Source organism: Dendropsophus ebraccatus, chromosome 5 (genome assembly GCF_027789765.1).
Source record: "Dendropsophus ebraccatus isolate aDenEbr1 chromosome 5, aDenEbr1.pat, whole genome shotgun sequence".
Taxonomy (NCBI): domain Eukaryota; kingdom Metazoa; phylum Chordata; class Amphibia; order Anura; family Hylidae; genus Dendropsophus; species Dendropsophus ebraccatus.
This window is the reverse complement of record NC_091458.1, coordinates 7617721-7638958: the sequence shown is the minus strand read 5'-3', so window position 1 is coordinate 7638958 and position 21238 is coordinate 7617721. Positions and strand designations below refer to the sequence as shown.

General features: G+C 44.1%; 1 protein-coding gene across 1 annotated transcript; it reads left to right on the top strand.

Moving 5' to 3' along the window:
• Positions 1–6922: 6922 nt before the first annotated feature.
• On the top strand, positions 6923–20151 carry PHOX2A (paired like homeobox 2A). Its single transcript, XM_069971905.1, has 3 exons — positions 6923–7162; positions 13900–14087; positions 18476–20151. Exons 1-3 carry the CDS (start codon positions 6946–6948, stop codon positions 18902–18904), a joined length of 834 nt encoding a protein of 277 aa, XP_069828006.1. The 5' UTR covers positions 6923–6945; the 3' UTR covers positions 18905–20151.
• Positions 20152–21238: the final 1087 nt, after the last annotated feature.

Below are 21238 nucleotides of genomic sequence, written 5' to 3'. Positions count from 1 at the left end.
GTTATATCGGGACTCTGTCTCCTCCTGTACAGTATAATGTTATATCGGGACTCTGTCTCCTCCTGTACAGTATAATGTTATATCGGGACTCTGTCTCCCTCTGTACAGTATAATGTTATATCGGGACTCTGTCTCCCCCTGTACAGTATAATGTTATATCGGGACTCTGTCTCCTTCTGTACAGTATAATGTTATATCGGGACTCTGTCTCCTCCTGTACAGTATAATGTTATATCGGGACTCTGTCTCCCCTCTGTACAGTATAATGTTATATCGGGACTCTGTCTCCCCCTGTACAATATGTTATATCGGGACTCTGTCTCCTCCTGTACAGTATAATGTTATATCGGGACTCTGTCTCCTCCTGTACAGTATAATGTTATATCGGGACTCTGTCTCCTCCTGTACAGTATAATGTTATATCGGGACTCTGTCTCCTCCTGTACAGTATGTTATATCGGGACTCTGTCTCCTCCTGTACAGTATAATGTTATATCGGGACTCTGTCTCCTCTGTACAGTATAATGTTATATCGGGACTCTGTCTCCTCTGTACAGTATAATGTTATATCGGGATTCTGTCTCCTCTGTACAGTATAATGTTATATCGGGACTCTGTCTCCTCCTGTACAGTATAATGTTATATCGGGACTCTGTCTCCTCCTGTACAGTATAATGTTATATCGGGACTCTGTCTCCTCCTGTACAGTATAATGTTATATCGGGACTCTGTCTCCTCCTGTACAGTATGTTATATCGGGACTCTGTCTCCTCCTGTACAGTATAATGTTATATCGGGACTCTGTCTCCTCTCTACAGTATAATGTTATATCGGGACTCTGTCTCCTCCTGTACAGTATAATGTTATATCGGGACTCTGTCTCCTCCTGTACAGTATGTTATATCGGGACTCTGTCTCCTCCTGTACAGTATAATGTTATATCGGGACTCTGTCTCCTCTGTACAGTATAATGTTATATCGGGACTCTGTCTCCTCTGTACAGTATAATGTTATATCGGGATTCTGTCTCCTCTGTACAGTATAATGTTATATCGGGACTCTGTCTCCTCCTGTACAGTATAATGTTATATCGGGACTCTGTCTCCTCCTGTACAGTATAATGTTATATCGGGACTCTGTCTCCTCCTGTACAGTATAATGTTATATCGGGACTCTGTCTCCTCCTGTACAGTATGTTATATCGGGACTCTGTCTCCTCCTGTACAGTATAATGTTATATCGGGACTCTGTCTCCTCTCTACAGTATAATGTTATATCGGGACTCTGTCTCCTCCTGTACAGTATAATGTTATATCGGGACTCTGTCTCCTCCTGTACAGTATGTTATATCGGGACTCTGTCTCCTCCTGTACAGTATAATGTTATATCGGGACTCTGTCTCCTCTCTACAGTATAATGTTATATCGGGACTCTGTCTCCTCCTGTACAGTATAATGTTATATCGGGGCTCTGTCTCCCCCTGTACAGTATAATGTTATATCGGGACTCTGTCTCCTCTGTACAGTATAATGTTATATCGGGACTCTGTCTCCTCCTGTACAGTATAATGTTATATCGGGACTCTGTCTCCTCTGTACAGTATAATGTTATATCGGGATTCTGTCTCCTCTGTACAGTATAATGTTATATCGGGACTCTGTCTCCTCCTGTACAGTATAATGTTATATCGGGACTCTGTCTCCTCCTGTACAGTATAATGTTATATCGGGACTCTGTCTCCTCCTGTACAGTATAATGTTATATCGGGACTCTGTCTCCTCCTGTACAGTATGTTATATCGGGACTCTGTCTCCTCCTGTACAGTATAATGTTATATCGGGACTCTGTCTCCTCTCTACAGTATAATGTTATATCGGGACTCTGTCTCCTCCTGTACAGTATAATGTTATATCGGGACTCTGTCTCCTCGTGTACAGTATGTTATATCGGGACTCTGTCTCCTCCTGTACAGTATAATGTTATATCGGGACTCTGTCTCCTCTCTACAGTATAATGTTATATCGGGACTCTGTCTCCTCCTGTACAGTATAATGTTATATCGGGGCTCTGTCTCCCCCTGTACAGTATAATGTTATATCGGGACTCTGTCTCCTCTGTACAGTATAATGTTATATCGGGACTCTGTCTCCTCTGTACAGTATAATGTTATATCGGGACTCTGTCTCCTCTGTACAGTATAATGTTATATCGGGGCTCTGTCTCCTCCTGTACAGTATAATGTTATATCGGGACTCTGTCTCCTCTGTACAGTATAATGTTATATCGGGACTCTGTCTCCTCTGTACAGTATAATGTTATATCGGGGCTCTGTCTCCCCCTGTACAGTATAATGTTCAGTTATTGTGGATGACGATATCATAATGTTACAGCGCAGAGTGATTGTATAATACTTCATAGCCGGGAGTGACGATATGACAGGGACATTGCTGCTAGTGATGATGTCATAACGTATAATAATACAATAGCCGTGTAATGTATAGTGTAATAATAGTATAATGTGTAGTGGTTCTGTAATAATGTATGTATAGTCGTGATGTAATAATAGTTTAATGTGTAGTGGTGATGTAATAAAAGTATAATATGTAGTGATGTAATAATAGTATAATGTGTAGTGATGTAATAATAGTACAATGTGTAGTGACGTAATAATAGTATAATGTGTATTGGGATGTAATAATAGTATAATATGTAGTGATGGTGTAATAATAGTATAATGTGTTGTGGTGATCTAATAATAGTATAATGTGTATTGGGATGTAATAATAGTATAATGTGTAGTGATGTAATAATAGTATAATGTATAGTGGGATGTAATAATAGTATAATGTGTAGTGATGTAATAATAGTATAATGTGTAGTGATGATGTAATAATTGTATAATGTGTAGTGATGTAATAATAGTATAATGTGTAGTGATGATGTAATAATAGTATAATGTGTATTGGGATGTAATAATAGTACTGTATAATGTGTAGTGATGTAATATTAGTATAATGTTTAGTGATGTAATAATAGTATAATGTGTATTGGGATGTAATAATAGTATAATGTGTATTGGGATGTAATAATGGTATAATGTGTAGTGATGTAATAATAGTATAATGTGTATTGGGATGTAATAATAGTATAATGTGTATTGGGATGTAATAATAGTACTGTATAATGTGTAGTGATGTAATATTAGTATAATGTGTAGTGATGTAATAATAGTATAATGTGTATTGGGATGTAATAATGGTATAATGTGTAGTGATGTAATAATAGTATAATGTATAGTGATGTAATAATAGTATAATGTGTAGTGATGTAATAATAGTATAATGTGTTGTGGTGATATAATAATAGTATAATGTGTTGTGGTGATATAATAATAGTATAATGTGTAGTGGTGGTGTAACAATAGTATAATGTATAGTGTGATGTAATAGTATAATGTTTTGTGGTGATGTAATAATAGTATAATGTGTAGTGGTGGTGTAATAATAGTATATTGTATAGTGGGATGTAATAATAGTATAATGTGTAGTCATGTAATAATAGTATAATGTGTAGTCATGTAATAATAGTATAATGTGTAGTCATGTAATAATAGTATAATGTGTATTGGGATGTGATAATAGTACAATGTGTAGTGGTGATGTAATAATTGAATAATGTGTAGTAGTGATGATGTAATAATAGTATAATGTGTAGGGATGGTGTAATAATAGTATAATGTGTAGTACTGATGTAATAATAGTATAATATGTAGTGTTGGTGTAATAATAGTATAATGTATAGTGATGTAGTAATAGTATAATGTTTATTGATGATGTAATAATAGTATAATGTGTAGTGATGGTGTAATAATAGTATAATGTGCAGTGATGTAATAATAGTATAATGTGTTGTGGCGATGTAATAATAGTATAAAGTGTAGGGATGGTGTAACAATAGTATAATGTATAGTGGGATGTAATAATAGTATAATGTGTAGTAATTTAATAATAGTATAATGTGTAGTGGGATGTAATAATAGTATAATTTATAGAGGGATGTAATAATAGTATAATGTGTAGTAGTAATGTATAGTGGGATGTAATAATAGTATAATGTATAGTGGGATGTAATAATAGTATAATGTGTAGTAATGTAATAATAGTATAATGTATAGTGGGATGTAATAATAGTATAATGTGTAGTAATGTAATAATAGTATAATGTATAGTGGGATGTAATAATAGTATAATGTGTAGTGGGATGTAATAATAGTATAATTTATAGAGGGATGTAATAATAATATAATGTATAGTGGGATGTTATAATAGTATAATGTGTAGTAGTAATGTATAATAGGATGTAATAATAGTATAATGTGTAGCGGTGATGTAATTATAGTATAATGTATAGTGATGTAATAATAGTATAATGTATAGTGATGTAATAATAGTATAATGTGTAGTGATGTAATTTTAGTATAACGTGTAGTAGTAATGTAATAATAGTATAATGTGTAGTGATGTAATAATAGTATAATGTGTATAGGGATGTAATAATAGTATAATGTGTAGTGATGTAATTTTAGTATAACGTGTAGTAGTAATGTAATAATAGTATAATGTGTAGTGATGTAATAATAGTATAATGTATAGAGGGATGTAATAATAGTATAATGTGTAGTGATGTAATAATAGTATAATGTATAGAGGGATGTAATAATAGTATAATGTGTAGTGATGTAATAATAGTATAATGTGTAGAGGGATGTAATAATAGTATAATGTGTAGTGATGTAATAATAGTATAATGTGTAGAGGGATGTAATAATAGCATAATGTATAGAGTGATGTAATAATAGTATAATGTGTAGTAGTAATGTATAGTGGGATGTAAAAATAGTATAATGTGTAGTGATGTAATAATAGTATAATGTGTAGAGGGATGTAATAATAGTATAATGTGTAGTGATGTAATAATAGTATAATGTGTATAGGGATGTAATAATAGTATAATGTGTAGTGATGTAATTTTAGTATAACGTGTAGTAGTAATGTAATAATAGTATAATGTGTAGTGATGTAATAATAGTATAATGTGTAGAGGGATGTAATAATAGTATAATGTGTAGAGGGATGTAATAATAGTATAATGTGTAGCGGTGATGTAATAATGTTAGTATGTGTAGTGATGGGATATATGCAGGTCCGGACTCCGCCTGTAATAAGTGTATTAGGAGCCAGTAACCCCTGCACTGCCGCCGCTCGTTATCCGGGTGTGATGTGTCCGGGTGTGAGGCCGCTCACCCGCCTCTCACTCCTCACAGCAGATTTCGTTGTATATTCCCCGGATGTGGGAGAGAAACATGGCCGCCTCCTGCCATCATACATCTGTGCTGTGTGACGTCACTGCACGTCATCACACCCCCCCCCCCCCCAGCTGATATTATATGTGACCGGACACTATAAGATATTATTACTCCCCGGATGTCCTGCAAATAACACACATTATATCCCCCTCCCCCCACTCCACACCCGGGACACGTGACTCATGTGATAATGTGACACGAGCTGCTTATAATAACCTTATAATAAGCGGCCGCCCTGTAATCTGATAAAGCTGCTGTACTATTATAATCGCATAATAAGTTATTTCAATAACCCTCCCCTATTCCGTTATAATGAGACAGTTATTATTATAATCATAGAACAAACGGATAAAGTAGCCGTCCCCTATGTCACTTATGTGATTATAACGTTATAATGAGGCAGTGTACTATTATAATTGTATAATGCAATGACAGTGTGATGGAGCAGTGATGTAATGAGGCGGTGGACTATAATAACTATATACACTGACACCGAACTATTATAATGCCGCAGCTCCTGAAAAGTGCCAGCACAGGTGTGTGGTGTGATATAACAGTATAATAGGCTGACAGTGACACATCCCGTTATACTAAGCAGGAGACCTGATATATTACTGACATAGTGACGTCTAATAACAGCTGTAGTGTAATAAGCAGGACACGTGATTATAATAGTGACTACTACTACTAATAATAATAATAATAATAACAGCAGCAGCAGCAGCTGTAGTGTAATAAGCAGGAGACCTGATATAATGGTGACATGTAATAACAGCTGTAGTGTAATAAGCAGGACACGTGATATAATACTGACATAGTGACGTATAATAACAGCTATAGTGTAATAAGCAGGACACGTGATGTAATAGTGACTAATAATAATAATAATAATAATAATAACAGCAGCAGCTGTAGTGTAATAAGCAGGACACATGATATAATAGTGACTAATAATAATAATAATAACAGCAGCAGCAGCAGCTGTAGTGTAATAAGCAGGAGACCTGATATAATACTGACATAGTGACATATAATAACAGCTGTAGTGTAATAAGCCGGACACGTGATATAATAGTGACATAGTGACATATAATAACAGCTGTAGTGTAATAAGCCGGACACGTGATATAATACTGACATAGTGACATATAATAACAGCTGTAGTGTAATAAGCAGGACACGTGATATAATACTGACATAGTGACATATAATAACAGCTGTAGTGTAATAAGCAGGACACGTGATATAATAGTGACATGTAATAACAGCTGTAGTGTAATAAGCAGGACACGTGATATAATAGTGACATGTAATAACAGCTGTAGTGTAATAAGCCGGACACGTGATATAATAGTGACATGTAATAACAGCTGTAGTGTAATAAGCCGGACCCCCGATATAATGGTGACATCCAGCAGCAGCTGCAGTGGTCGGGGGCGGGGCCGGGGCGGGCAGGGGGCGGGGTCTCGGCCATTGTCATGCAGAGCGGCTCCGCCCGGGCCGGGGGGGTGCGGGTATTAGAGGCGGCGGAGCGGCGGCACCGGGGCAGATGTGACCGGGATGTGCACGTCTTCTCCGCCATGGATTACTCCTACCTGAACTCCTACGACTCGTGCATGGCGGCCATGGAAGCGTCAGCCTACGCCGAGTACAGCAGCTGCAGCCAGGCCAACTCCTTCCAGTACACCCCGATCCGGAGCAGCTTCACCGCCAGCCCCGGCTGCCCCCCACTCACCCCGGCCAGCTGCAGCCTGGGGGCCCTGCGGGACCACCACCAGCCCTCCCCCTACTCCACAGGTGAGAGACCCCCCGACCGGTACCGACCACTGCCCCCCCCCCCACCCCAGACCAGTACAGACCACTGCCCCGGACCAGTACAGACCACTGCCCCCCACCCCGGACCAGTACAGACCACTGCCCCCCACCCCGGACCAGTACAGACCCCCACCCCGGACCAGTACAGACCCCCACCCCGGACCAGTACAGACCACTGCCCCCCACCCCGGACCAGTACAGACCCCCACCCCGGACCAGTACAGACCCCCACCCCGGACCAGTACAGACCCCCACCCCGGACCAGTACAGACCACTGCCCCCCCACCCCGGACCAGTACAGACCACCACCCCGGACCAGTACAGACCACTGCCCCCCCACCCCGGACCAGTACAGACCACCAGCCCTCCCCCTACTCCACAGGTGAGAGACCCCCGACCGGTACCGACCACTGCCCCCACCCCGGACCAGTACAGACCACTGCCCCCCACCCCGGACCAGTACAGACCACCAGCCCTCCCCCTACTCCACAGGTGAGAGACCCCCCGACCGGTACCGACCACTGCCCCCACCCCGGACCAGTACAGACCACCAGCCCTCCCCCTACTCCACAGGTGAGAGACCCCCCGACCGGTACCGACCACTGCCCCCACCCCGGACCAGTACAGACCACTGCCCTGGACCAGTACAGACCACTGCCCCCCCACCCAGGACCAGTACAGACCACCACCCCGGACCAGTACAGACCACCAGCCCTCCCCCTACTCCACAGGTGAGAGACCCCCCGACCGGTACCGACCACTGCCCCCCACCCCGGACCAGTACAGACCACTGCCCTGGACCAGTACAGACCACTGCCCCCCCACCCAGGACCAGTACAGACCACTGCCCTCCCCCTACTCCACAGGTGAGAGACCCCCCGACCGGTACCGACCACTGCCCCCCCCCCCCCACCCCGGACCAGTACAGACCCCCACCCCGGACCAGTACAGACCACTGCCCTCCCCCTACTCCACAGGTGAGAGACCCCCGGACCAGTACAGACCACTGCACCCCCACTCTTGACCAGTACCGGCCACTGCCCCACATCCCTCACCAATACAGACCACTTCCCCCCCCCCTACTCCACAGGTCAGTGTCCTGTATGGGAAACCACAGTGCTGCCCCCTACTATACCACCTGTACCCCCATATACCCCCAGTGCTTCCCCCTACTATACCACCTGTACTCCTATATACCCCCATTGCTGCCCCCTACTATACCACGTGTACCCCCATATACCCCCAGTGCTGCCCCCTACCCTGTCACCTGCACTCCAGACCAGTAAAGGACCACCGACCTTCCTCATTACCCCCTAACAAAATAGAAGCCCCCACTAGTGTGAGGGGGGGGGGGGGGGGTGTCATCTATGGGGATCACTAGTGCTTCCCCCCTATAACCCCTGACATCACCCCCCCCTTTACAGTCCAGTAATCCTCATCATTGGGGGTCCCTCAGACCTGTTACAGCCACTAACACCCCGACCACCAGGGCCCCCTCTGTATGGCTGGGATGCTGTGTATGGGGGGTCTCGGTTCTGTGCCCCTGTATGTACCGGACCCTCCTGCCCCCCCCCTCTATTATAAGATATAACCGGGTGGGACAGCCGCCCACATGTCACGAGAGAGTCGTCTTTGTGGTCGTGTCAGTGGATGTTAATAGGTTAAAAGGTTCAGGATTCCTCCCGGTTCCAGTGTGTAATATTGTGTAATGTTGTGTAATATTGTGTAATGTTGTGTAATATTGTGTAATGTTGTGTAATATTGTGTAATGTTGTGTAATATTGTGTAATGTTGTGTAATGTTGTGTAATGTTGTGTAATATTGTGTAATGTTGTGTAATATTGTGTAATATTGTGTAATGTTGTGTCAGTCGCGATATTTCTCTGATATCGGCGATACCCCGATATATCACAGAGAAGACGGCTGGAACTAGAGGCAGATGGATGATCCGGTTATCTGGCCGGGATTATCACCGTTATCTCTCATCTGATCAGATTTTCCGATCACGACATTGCTGTCCAATATTTATAGAACATTTACAAATTTACAGAATAATAAATAGAATCATCATCATCATCATCATCATCATCATCATCATCATCATCATCACACTATTTTGCTTATTAATCAATAATTAGTATAATTGATCATTTTATTGGATTATGGCCGATAGGGATTGGCGTCAGTCACATAATCGCGATATTAGGACGACGTTGCTGTGATACGTTTGTTTTACGGCTGTATCGGCGTAGGGTTGGGGTAATTACATGCTCTTTATCTCATTACAATCCCTTCCAATCCCATTATAATCCCGATCTGTCCATTATAATCCCGATCTGTCCATTATAATCCCGATCTATCCATTATAATCCCGATCTATCCATTATAATCCCGATCTATCCATTATAATCCCGATCTACCTATTATAATCCCGATCTATCCATTATAATCCCGATCTATCCATTATAATCCCGATCTATCCATTATAATCCCGATCTGTCCATTATAATCCCGATCTGTCCATTATAATCCCGATCTATCCATTATAATCCCGATCTGTCCATTATCCGTGATATACTGTAATACTGTCGTATTTGAATATCTTCCTGCCTGATATTAATAATCTCACAGGATTTCCCCGGATAAACCATTGTACTCCCACATATAACATTATATCGTGATATCGTACTGTTCCGACTTTGTTGTTTTTATATAGGAGATTTATTTATTTCGTTGAATTAATAATTAATGAAATAATAACAGCGATTGATCTACTAGAACATTATAACACCGGAAATAATCAATTCTGATCTCACAATATTCCTTATAGATGATAGAATCGCATATCTGTCCCCTCACTCTGTATATCGCAGTATATATATATATATCTATATAACAATATACGGAACCCCCTTATCTCGTGATATAACTCCCATTATTATACTTGTATTATTTGTCATCTTTATATTGTACAGGAAAGAATTGTCGCTCAGTTATTCCTGCGACATTCTGGTATTATGATGTCCCCGCTTATTATAATGGTTATTGCTGTATCTATAGGAATGTATCGCAGCAGCTCGGTATCTAATCCCCCAGAGTATGTGTGACATAGAGGGCCGGTATATCGGGACATGGTGTAGGGATTGGCTAAAGTTATTATAGATGGTGGAGAAATAATAATAATAGTTTATGATTAGTGATGATAAAGATGATGATGATAGTTGGTGATTAGTGATGATTTTGACGATAGTTAGTGGTGATGATGATGATGATTATAGTTGGTGATGATGATGATGATAGTAGTTGGTGATGATGATGATGATAGTAGTTGGTGATGATGATGATGATAGTTTATGATGATGATGATGATAGTAGTTGGTGATGGTGATAATTGGTGATGATGATGATAGTTGGTGATGATGATAGTTGGTGATGATGATGATGATAGTTGTTGATGATGATGATAGTTGTTGATGATGATGATGATGATAGTTGGTGATGATGATGATAGTTGTTGATGATGATGATGATGATGATAGTTGGTGATGATGATAGTTGGTGATGATGATGATTATAGTTGGTGGTGATGATGATAGTTGGTGATGATGATGATGATGATAGTTGGTGATGATGATAGTTGGTGATGATGATGATGATGAGGATAGTTGGTGATGATGATGATGATGAGGATAGTTGGTGATGATGATAGTTGGTGATGATGATAGTTGGTGATGATGATGATAGTTGGTGATGATGATGATAGTTGGTGATGATGATGATGAGGATAGTTGGTGATGATGATGATGAGGATGATAGTTGGTGATGATGATAGTTTGTGATGATGATGATTATAGTTGGTGATGATGATGATGATGATGATGGTAGTTGGTGATGATGATGATAGTTGGTGATGATGATGATGATGAGGATGATAGTTGGTGATAATGATAGTTTGTGATGATGATAGTTGGTGATGATGATGATAGTTGGTGATGATGATGATGATGATGATGGTAGTTGGTGATAATGATAGTTTGTGATGATGATAGTTGGTGATAATGATAGTTTGTGATGATGATAGTTGGTGATGATGATGATAGTTGGTGATGATGATGATGATGGTGATGATGATAGTTGGTGATGATGATGATGATGGTGATGATGATAGTTGGTGATGATGATAGTTGGATATGATGATAGTTGGTGATGATGATGATGATAGTTGGATATGATGATAGTTGGTGATGATGATAGTTGGTGATGATGATGATGATGAGGATAGTTGTTGGTGATGATGATGATGAGGATGATAGTTGGTGATGATGATAGCTTGTGATGATGATGATTATAGTTGGTGATGATGATGATAGTGATGATGATAGTTGGTGATGATGATAGTTGGTGATGATGATAGTTGGTGATGATGATGATGATTATAGTTGGTGATGATGATGATAGTTGGTGATGATGATGATGATGATGATGATAGTTGGTGATGATGATGATGATTATAGTTGGTGATGATGATGATAGTTGGTGATGATGATGATGATGATGATGATAGTTGGTGATGATGATAGTTGGTGATGATGATGATGATTATAGTTGGTGATGATGATGATAGTTGGTGATGATGATGATGATGATGGTGATGATGATAGTTGATGATGATAGTTGGTGATGATGATAGTTGGTGATGATGATGATGATGATGATAGTTGGATATGATGATAGTTGGTGATGATGATAGTTGATGATGATGATGATAGTTGGATATGATGATAGTTGGTGATGATGATGATAGTTGATGATGATGATGATAGTTGTTGTTGGTGATGATGATGATGATAGTTGGTGATGATGATGATGAGGATAGTTAGTGATGATGATGAGGATGATAGTTGGTGATGATGATGATAGTGATGATGATAGTTTGTGATGATGATGATGATAGTTGATGATGATAGTTTGTGATGATGATGATAGTTGATGATGATGATGATAGTTTGTGATGATGATGAAGATGATGATGAATAGTTGGTGATGATTATGATGATGATAGTTTGTGATGATTTTAAGATAATGATCAGGAAAGTGTCGCTGGTGACCGGTATGTCCTCCTATCCCAATCTGTGGGGGCAGGGACCGGGGGTACAGCTGTCACCCCAACACCCAGAGCCGGTGAGGGGTGGTATGGGGGTCCTCTATATGGGATGGGGGGCACTCTATATGAGATGGAGGGGTCTCTATATGGGATGGGGGGGTTTCTATATAGGGTGGGGGTCTCTATATGGGATGGGAGGTCTCTATATGGGATGGGGGTCTCTATATGGGAAGGGGGTCTCTATATGGTATGGGGGTCTCTATATGGGATGGGGTCTCTATGGGATGGGGGGTCTCTATGGGGTGAGGGTCTCTATGGTATGGGGGGGTCTCTATATGGTATGGGGGGTCTCTATATGGTATGGGGGTCTCTATATGGGATGGGGGTCTCTATATGGGATGGGGTCTCTATGGGACGGGGGGTCTCTATGGGGTGAGGGTCTCTATGGTATGGGGGGGTCTCTATATGGTATGGGGGGTCTCTATATGGTATGGGGGGTCTCTATATGGGATGGGGGTCTCTATATGGGATGGGGGTCTCTATATGGGATGGGGTCTCTATGGGATGGGGGGTCTCTATGGGGTGAGGGTCTCTATGGTATGGGGGGTCTCTATGGGGTGAGGGTCTCTATGGTATGGGAGGGGTCTCTATATGGTATGGGGGTCTCTATATGGGATGAGGGTCTCTATGGGCTGAGGGTCTCTATATGGGATGGAGTGGTCTCTATGGTATGGGGGTCTCTATATGGGATGGAGGGGTTTCTATGGGGTGAGGGTCTTAATGGGATGGGGATCTCTAATAGGATCCAGGCTTCAAAGTTGTGGACACCCCAGGGGACTGATCCTCCCTTTGAAGTGTTCACATTGTGTCCAGGGGAGAAGCCCTCCCAGCCGATCCTGATCCGCAGAATGTGAATGGAGTCACCACCCGCCGGTGCAGTGGAGGAGGAGGAGGAGGGGGAAAAGGAGGGGGAGGAGGAGGAGGGAGAGTAATAATGAGGCTAATTACTGCAATAAATGAGGGAAGGGGGGGGGGGGGGGGTCTGACCACCCATAGCTGATAATCTACAAAGCCTGACTGACCCAAGAGCTGACAATCTACAGAGCCTGACCCAAGAGCTGACAATCTATAGAGCCTGACTGACCCAAGAGCTGACAATCTACAGAGCCTGACCCAAGAGCTGACAATCTACAGAGCCTGACTGACCCAAGAGCTGACAATCTACAGTGCCTGACCCAAGAGCTGACAATCTATGGATCAGCTTCCGGTCACTACATGGTGATGATGCTGCCAGCTCTCCCTGGCCCCTGCGGCCTCCATTACCCCTCAGTGGTCTCCAGCGCCCCCTATAGCTGCAGTCACCCCATAGGACAAGCGTCACTAATACCAGAGAGCAGGACAGGTTATATATAATGTTATAGGGTATATATGATGTGACAGGGTATATATAATGTGATAGGGTATATATAGTGTGACAGGGTACATATAGTTTGACAGGGTATATATAGTGTGACAGGGTATATACAGTATAATGTGATAGGGTATATATGATGTGATGTATATATATATATAGCATATATGATGTGTGTGCTCACCCTTCTCTATATACCCACAGTGCCCTACAAGTTCTTCTCTGACCCGTCCAGCATCAACGAGAAGCGGAAACAGCGGAGAATCCGGACGACGTTCACCAGCTCCCAACTAAAGGAACTGGAGCGAGTATTTGCCGAGACCCATTATCCCGATATCTACACCCGGGAGGAGCTGGCCCTGAAGATAGACCTGACCGAGGCCCGAGTACAGGTAACATCCCGTCTCTGCATTATACTCCAGAGCTGCACTCACTATTCTGCTGGTGGGGTTACTAATCCTGTACTGATCCTTAGCTCTGCTACATCACCATTCACACTAGGAAGATGCACGTTACTGTGGCTGAAATTGCAACCAAAATATAAAGACAAGCAGATATATATATATATATATATATATATATATATATATATATATACACACAGCCCATATTATACATAATGACAGGTGTATTATCAGCAACATAATGAGACTAAAACCTACAAACACTTAAATACATAATATCTCACTGCTGGGGCCCAGATACAGCACCGAGTCACCGCTCACCCCAACCAGCCCACAGGGGGAAACAGACAGCAGCAGCATAACCGCACGGCTGTCACCGATAACCACACGCCTGTCACCGATAACCGTATGGCTGTCACCTATAACTGCACGGCTGTCACCGATAACCACACGGCTGTCACCGATAACCACACGGCTGTCACCGATAACTGCAGAGCTGTCACCGATAACCACACGGCTGTCACCGATAACCACACGGCTGTCACCGATAACCGTATGGCTGTCACCTATAACCGCACGGCTGTCACCGATAACTGCACAGCTGTCACCTATAACCACATGGCTGTCACCTATACCCGCACGGCTGTCACCGATAACTGCAGAGCTGTCACCGATAACTGCAGAGCTGTCACCTATAACCGCACGGCTGTCACCGATAACTGCATAGCTGTCACCTATAACCGCATGGCTGTCACCGATAACTGCATAGCTGTCACCTATAACCGCATGGCTGTCACCTATAACCACACGTCTGTCACCTATAACCGCACGGCTGTCACCGATAACCGCACGGCTGTCACCGATAACCACACGGCTGTCACCTATAACCACACGTTTGTCACCTATAATCACACGTCTGTCACCTATAACCACACGGCTGTCACCGATAACCGCACGGCTGTCACCGATAACCACACGGCTGTCACCTATAACCGCACGGCTGTCACCTATAACCGCACGGCTGTCACCGATAACCACACGGCTGTCACCTATAACCGCACGGCTGTCACCTATAACCGCACGGCTGTCACCTATAACCACACGTTTGTCACCTATACCCACACAGCTGTCACCGATAACAACACGGCTGTCACCTATAACCGCACGGCTGTCACCTATAACCACATGGCTGTCACCTATAACCACATGGCTGTCACCTATAACCACATGGCTGTCACCTATAACCACATGGCGGCCTATTATAAGCTGCACGGCCAAAAGCCTAAAGTGCTCCAAAAACAGGTAACATGCAACCAGAGGCGGTCCTGGCATTTCGGGGGCCCCAAGCGAAGTTATGTCTGGGCCCCCCCCCCTTCCAAAACAATAGACCGCTGTGTGTTGCCCCCCAGTAGTATATACCCCTTGTGCGCTACCGCCAGTAATATATACTCCTTGTGTGCTGCCCCCAATAGTATATACCCCTTGTGTCCTGCCTCCAGTAGTATATACCCCTTGTTTGCTTCCCCCAGTAGTATATAGACCCCTGTGTGCTCCCCCAGTTATATAGCCCCCCTGTGTGCTCCCCTCATTTATATAGACCCCCGATGTGCGCTCCCCCAGTTATATAGCCCCCCTGTGTGTTCCCCCCATTTATATATTCCCCCGATGTGCGCTCCCCCAGTTATATAGCCCCCCTGTGTGCTCCCCCCATTTATATAGACCCCCGATGTGCGCTCCCCCAGTTAAACAGGCCCCTGTGTACTCCCCCTCCCATATAGTATAAAACACAATAAAACAAACACTTATACTCACCTGGGTCCAGGCGTCTCCTCTTCTCTTCACTCTTGTGGCAGCAGGAAGGGTTTTCCCTGCGATCACAAGAGGCCGCACTCCCCTTGTCCTGGTGCCGATGCTCCAGTGATGTCACTGGAGCGCCGGCACCACAAGGACAAAGCGGCCACTTGTGACCGCAGGGAAAACCTTTCCTGAGGCCACTAGAGTGACTGACAGGAAGGGAGCCAATGTCTCCCGCCCTGTCAGTGCTGCTGCATGTAACTATGAGCGCTCATTACGAGTGCTCATAGTTACAGTTCAAAAGGCAGCAGCGAGCGGGGCAGCGGCCCTGTCCAGCGGTCTTGAGCACATTAGCGGGGCGTGGGGGCCCACCTGGATGTTGGGGGCCCCAAGCGATCGCTTGGGGTGCTTGGTGCCAAAGACCGCCACTACATGCAACCAATCCACAGGCCGGGCCGGCTAGATGAGTAAAGTTCAATCAGGTTAGCAGGTGACGTGGCCGGTGGTCACTGGGGTGAGGGGAGGAGAAGAACGTCCTCAGGACACTCCCCTTATGATAATTTGTTATAGATCTGGGTTCTGGGCGGCCGTTGTGTGGTTATAGCTGACAGCCGTGCTGTTATAGCCGACAGCCATGCAGTTATAGCCCACAGCCGTGCGGTTATAGATGGCAGCCGTGCTGTTATAGATGAAAGCCGTGTGGTTATAGATGACAGCCGTGCGGTTATAGATGACAGCCGTGCGGTTATAGATGACAGCCGTGCGGTTATAGATGACAGCCGTGCGGTTATAGATGACAGCCGTGCGGTTATAGCCGACAGCCGTGCGGTTATAGATGACAGCCGTGCGGTTATAGATGACAGCTGTGCGGTTATAGATGACAGCCGTGCGGTTATAGATGACAGCTGTGCGGTTATAGATGACAGCCGTGCGGTTATAGATGACAGCCATGTGGTTATAGGTGACAGCCATGCGGTTATAGATGACAGCCGTGCGGTTATAGCCGACAGCCGTGCGGTTATAGATGACAGCCGTGCGGTTATAGATGACAGCTGTGCGGTTATAGATGACAGCCGTGCGGTTATAGCTGACAGCCGTGCGGTTATAGGTGACAGCCATGTGGTTATAGCATAGTTGCCAACAGTCCCGGTTTTGCAGGGACTGTCCTGTTTTTCAGAAGACAGCCCCGGCTAAACAATGTCCTGGGTATGTTCCAGGAAGTCCCGCCCCCTGTTGCCAAGCACTTCTAATGAGTGCTTTAAACAGGGCCGGTACTACCATGGCCAGGCAATGACACAGAGCGCCAACAGCAGGGGGCTCTGTGATCTACTGGCTCAGCAGAGTGCGCCACCATCACTCCACAGATTGCAGACAGCGGCCCTGCACTACCAACTTCCCCCGGACTCAGCCCGTGGCACTCACCTTCTCTGTCGCCCAGCCGCAAGCTCCCCTGATAATGGGGTGTATAATATACTGGAGTTCTGATACTGGGGTGTATAATATACTGGGGACCTGATAGTGGGGTGTGTAATATACTGGGGACCTAATAGTGGGGTATGTAATATACTGGGGACCTGATAGTAGGGTGTATAATATACTGGGGACCCGATACTGGGGTGTGTAATATACTGGGGACCTGATAGTGGGGTGTATAATATACTGGAGTTCTGATACTGGGGTGTGTAATATACTGGAGTTCTGATACTGGGGTGTGTAATATACTAGGGACCTGATAGTGGGGTGTATAATATACTGGGGACCTGATAGTGGGGTGTATAATATACTGGGGACCCGATACTGGGGTGTGTAATATACTGGGGACCTGATAGTGGGGTGTATAATATACTGGGGACCTGATAGTGGGTGTATATTATATAGGGGACCTAATTCAGAGGTGTGTAATGCTCCCTTTGTATTGTTCTGACTGGAAAATTCTAACTGGAAAATTCTGAAAAAAGAGAGGTGACAAGCCACCCCCTACAAACCACACCCACAATAAGCCACACCCCTTGTTGTCAACGCTAAAGTGTCCCAGGAAAATGTTTTCAAATGTTGGCAACTGTGTTATAGATGACAGCTGTGCGGTTATAGGCGGCTGCCATGTGGTTATAGATGACAGCTGTGCGGTTATAGGCGACAGCTGTGCGGTTATAGCCGGCTGCCATGTGGTTATAGATGACAGCTGTGCGGTTATCGTGATAGCCGTGCAGTTATCGGTGACAGCCGTGCGGTTATCGGTGACAGACCTACAGACGTGGATATGCTGCTGCTGCTATGTGTTTCCCCCCTTTGTTTTTGTTGGGGTGAGCGATGACTCTGAGCTGTATCCAAGCCAGGAGTGAAGTCGTGAGATATATATATATATAATGTATGTTGTAATGTTGGGGGAGGGGACGGGGCTTCTGTGTTGCCATTAGCGATGAGCTGTTGCATTTTTTGTGTTTTTGTGTGATCACATGGTTCTCCTCAATGTATGCAATATTAATATATCCAATATATCTAAGATGGCGGTGGGTTGGGGTCACTTACCCTATTTGGGGTCACTTACTGGGCGTCTGACCCGTTTCTCCTTCCCTCCTTAGGTTTGGTTCCAGAACAGAAGAGCGAAATTCCGTAAACAGGAACGGGCGGCAAATTCCAAGAGTGGCAGCGGCAGCAATGGTGGAAGCAGCGGCAAGAAGTCCGAGCCGAGATCTTCATCTGAAGACGACGAGTCCAAGGAATCCAACTGCAGCCCGACCCCGGACAGCACGGCCTCCCTGCCCACCGCCGGCAGCCTCAACAGTCCTGGGGGCAGCCTGAGCCCCAGCCCAGGCTCCGGGCCGGGCCTAGTGCCCTCCAGTCACAGCAGCCTGAAGCCCCCGGTGTGGCCCGGCGTCCCCACCACCACCAGCAGCACGGCCGACCTCCTCAAGGCCTGGCAGCCTGCCGATGCCGTGCCCGGACCCTTTGCCGGCGTCCTCTCCACGTTTCATCGGAAGCCGAATGTCCTAAAGACAAATCTCTTCTAAGTAACTAAGATGGTGATGGGGGCCGCGGCCGAGAGGGACGATCACTGGAATCGCCAAAAAGACGGAAATTACTGGGGTCTGCGCCAGAAGGTCCTTCTATGTACAGACCAGGATGGTGGACTCCACTGGCCCCGCCCACTGCGCCACCCATACAGGGTGGTGGACTGCACCGGCCCCGCCCACTGCACCACCCATACAGGGTGGTGGACTGCACCGGCCCCGCCCACTGCGCGACCCATACAGGGTGGTGGACTGCACCGGCCCCTCCAACTGCACCACCCATACAGGGTGGTGGACTGCACCGGCCCCGCCCACTGCGCGACCCATACAGGGTGGTGGATTGCACCGACCCTGCCCACCATGGGACCGAACCAGGGAGGCGGACTGCACCGGCCCCACCCACTGTGCATCCCCACCCCCATCAAGCTTTATTTATTATTTATTGTATTTAACTTCCTAGAGGACGTTTTTTTTGTACAGAAAGCAGCGATGCAGGACGAGCGGGAAACGGGGTCCAGGGCAGCCAATCAGGGCTCAGCTCTCACACCTGCCTGCCCTGTGATTGGCTGCTCAGGGATCGGTCTCATGTTTGATGTTGTGCGGAACCAGAACCATAAACTATTTTTATCTCCTTTGTTTTTATAATTAAAGCGTTTGTCCAAAAAAGCCTAAAAAAAAGTGGAAAAATAATGAAAGCTATGCAGCCCTTTAAGTAACCCTCGAAGTAAGTCCCTCCCCTTTAAAGGAACCTTCAAGTAAGCCTCTTCCCTCTAAGTATCCCTCAAAGTAAGTCCCTCCCCTCTAAGGGAATCTTCAAGTACGCTCCTCTCCTCTAAGTGTCCCTCGAAGTAAGCCCCTCCCCTACATCTCGGTGCAAACAAGACTCTTCCTAGGGCTGCAGGGTGTCATGTGACCCCTCTCGGGTGTTGTAACTGGGAAAGGACCCTTAGAGGGGAGGGGCCGATCAGACTACTCTTGTCGGGATTGGTTGCATTATAGCGGTATTATTATTATTATTGTCTAATATTTAAAAGCAGATACTTCAAGGAGTATTTTTTCTTCTTTAAAGGGAGCGGCCATTTTGTTTCATTAGTTACTAGAAAAGTGGGCGGTCTTTTTTGAAGACTAGTGACATCATCTCCCTTGTACATCACTGTACACAGTATAGGAGGCTTTTCTATTTTCGAGGTAAAACCCCCCCCCAAAAAACAATCACCACGTAATGTAATTTAATATAACGCTCCGCCGTCAGATACTGAGAAAGGGAGATGTAAGGGTTAACTCCGCAGCACCATATATAATATATATCCTTATATACCTCTGTAATCCTACACGACCGCTATACGGAGATTACCAGAGACCATGATGATGTGTCCTCCGTCCTGTACATTATAATCAACCAAATAAACTATAATTTATTGTAAAGCTGCAAACTGCATTCTCTATGCTATATTGTGGTCTACCAACAGGGGGCGGTAATATAGTATATCCCTGTATATAGGAGCAGTATTATAGTAGTTATATCCCTGTATATAGGAGCAGTATTATAGTAGTTATATCCCTGTATATAGGAGCAGTATTATAGTAGTTATATCCCTGTATATAGGAGCAGTATTATAGTAGTTATATTCCTGTATATAGGAGCAGTATTATAGTAGTTATATTCCTGTATATAGGAGCAGTATTATAGTAGTTATATTCCTGTATATAGGAGCAGTATTATAGTAGTTATATCCCTGTATATAGGAGCAGTATTATAGTAGTTATATTCCTGTATATAGGAGCAGTATTATAGTAGTTATATTCCTGTATAGAGGAGGCAGTATTATAGTAGTTATATTCCTGTATATAGGAGCAGTATTATAGTAGTTATATCCCTGTATATAGGTACAGTATTATAGTAGTTATATCCCTGTATATAGGAGCAGTATTATAGTAGTTATATTCCTGTATATAGGGAGCAGTATTATAGTAGTTGTATCCCTGTATATAGGAGCAGTATTATAGTTATATTCCTGTATATAGGAGCAGTATTATAGTAGTTATATTCCTGTATATAGGAGCAGTATTATAGTAGTTATATCCCTGTATATAGGAGCAGTATTATAGTAGTTATATCCCTGTATATAGGTACAGTATTATAGTAGTTATATCCCTGTATACAGGAGCAGTATTATAGTTATATTCCTGTATATAGGAGCAGTATTATAGTAGTTATATTCCTGTATATAGGAGCAGTATTATAGTAGTTATATTCCTGTATATAGGGAGCAGTATTATAGTAGTTATATTCCTGTATATAGGTGGCAGTATTATAGTAGTTATATTCCTGTA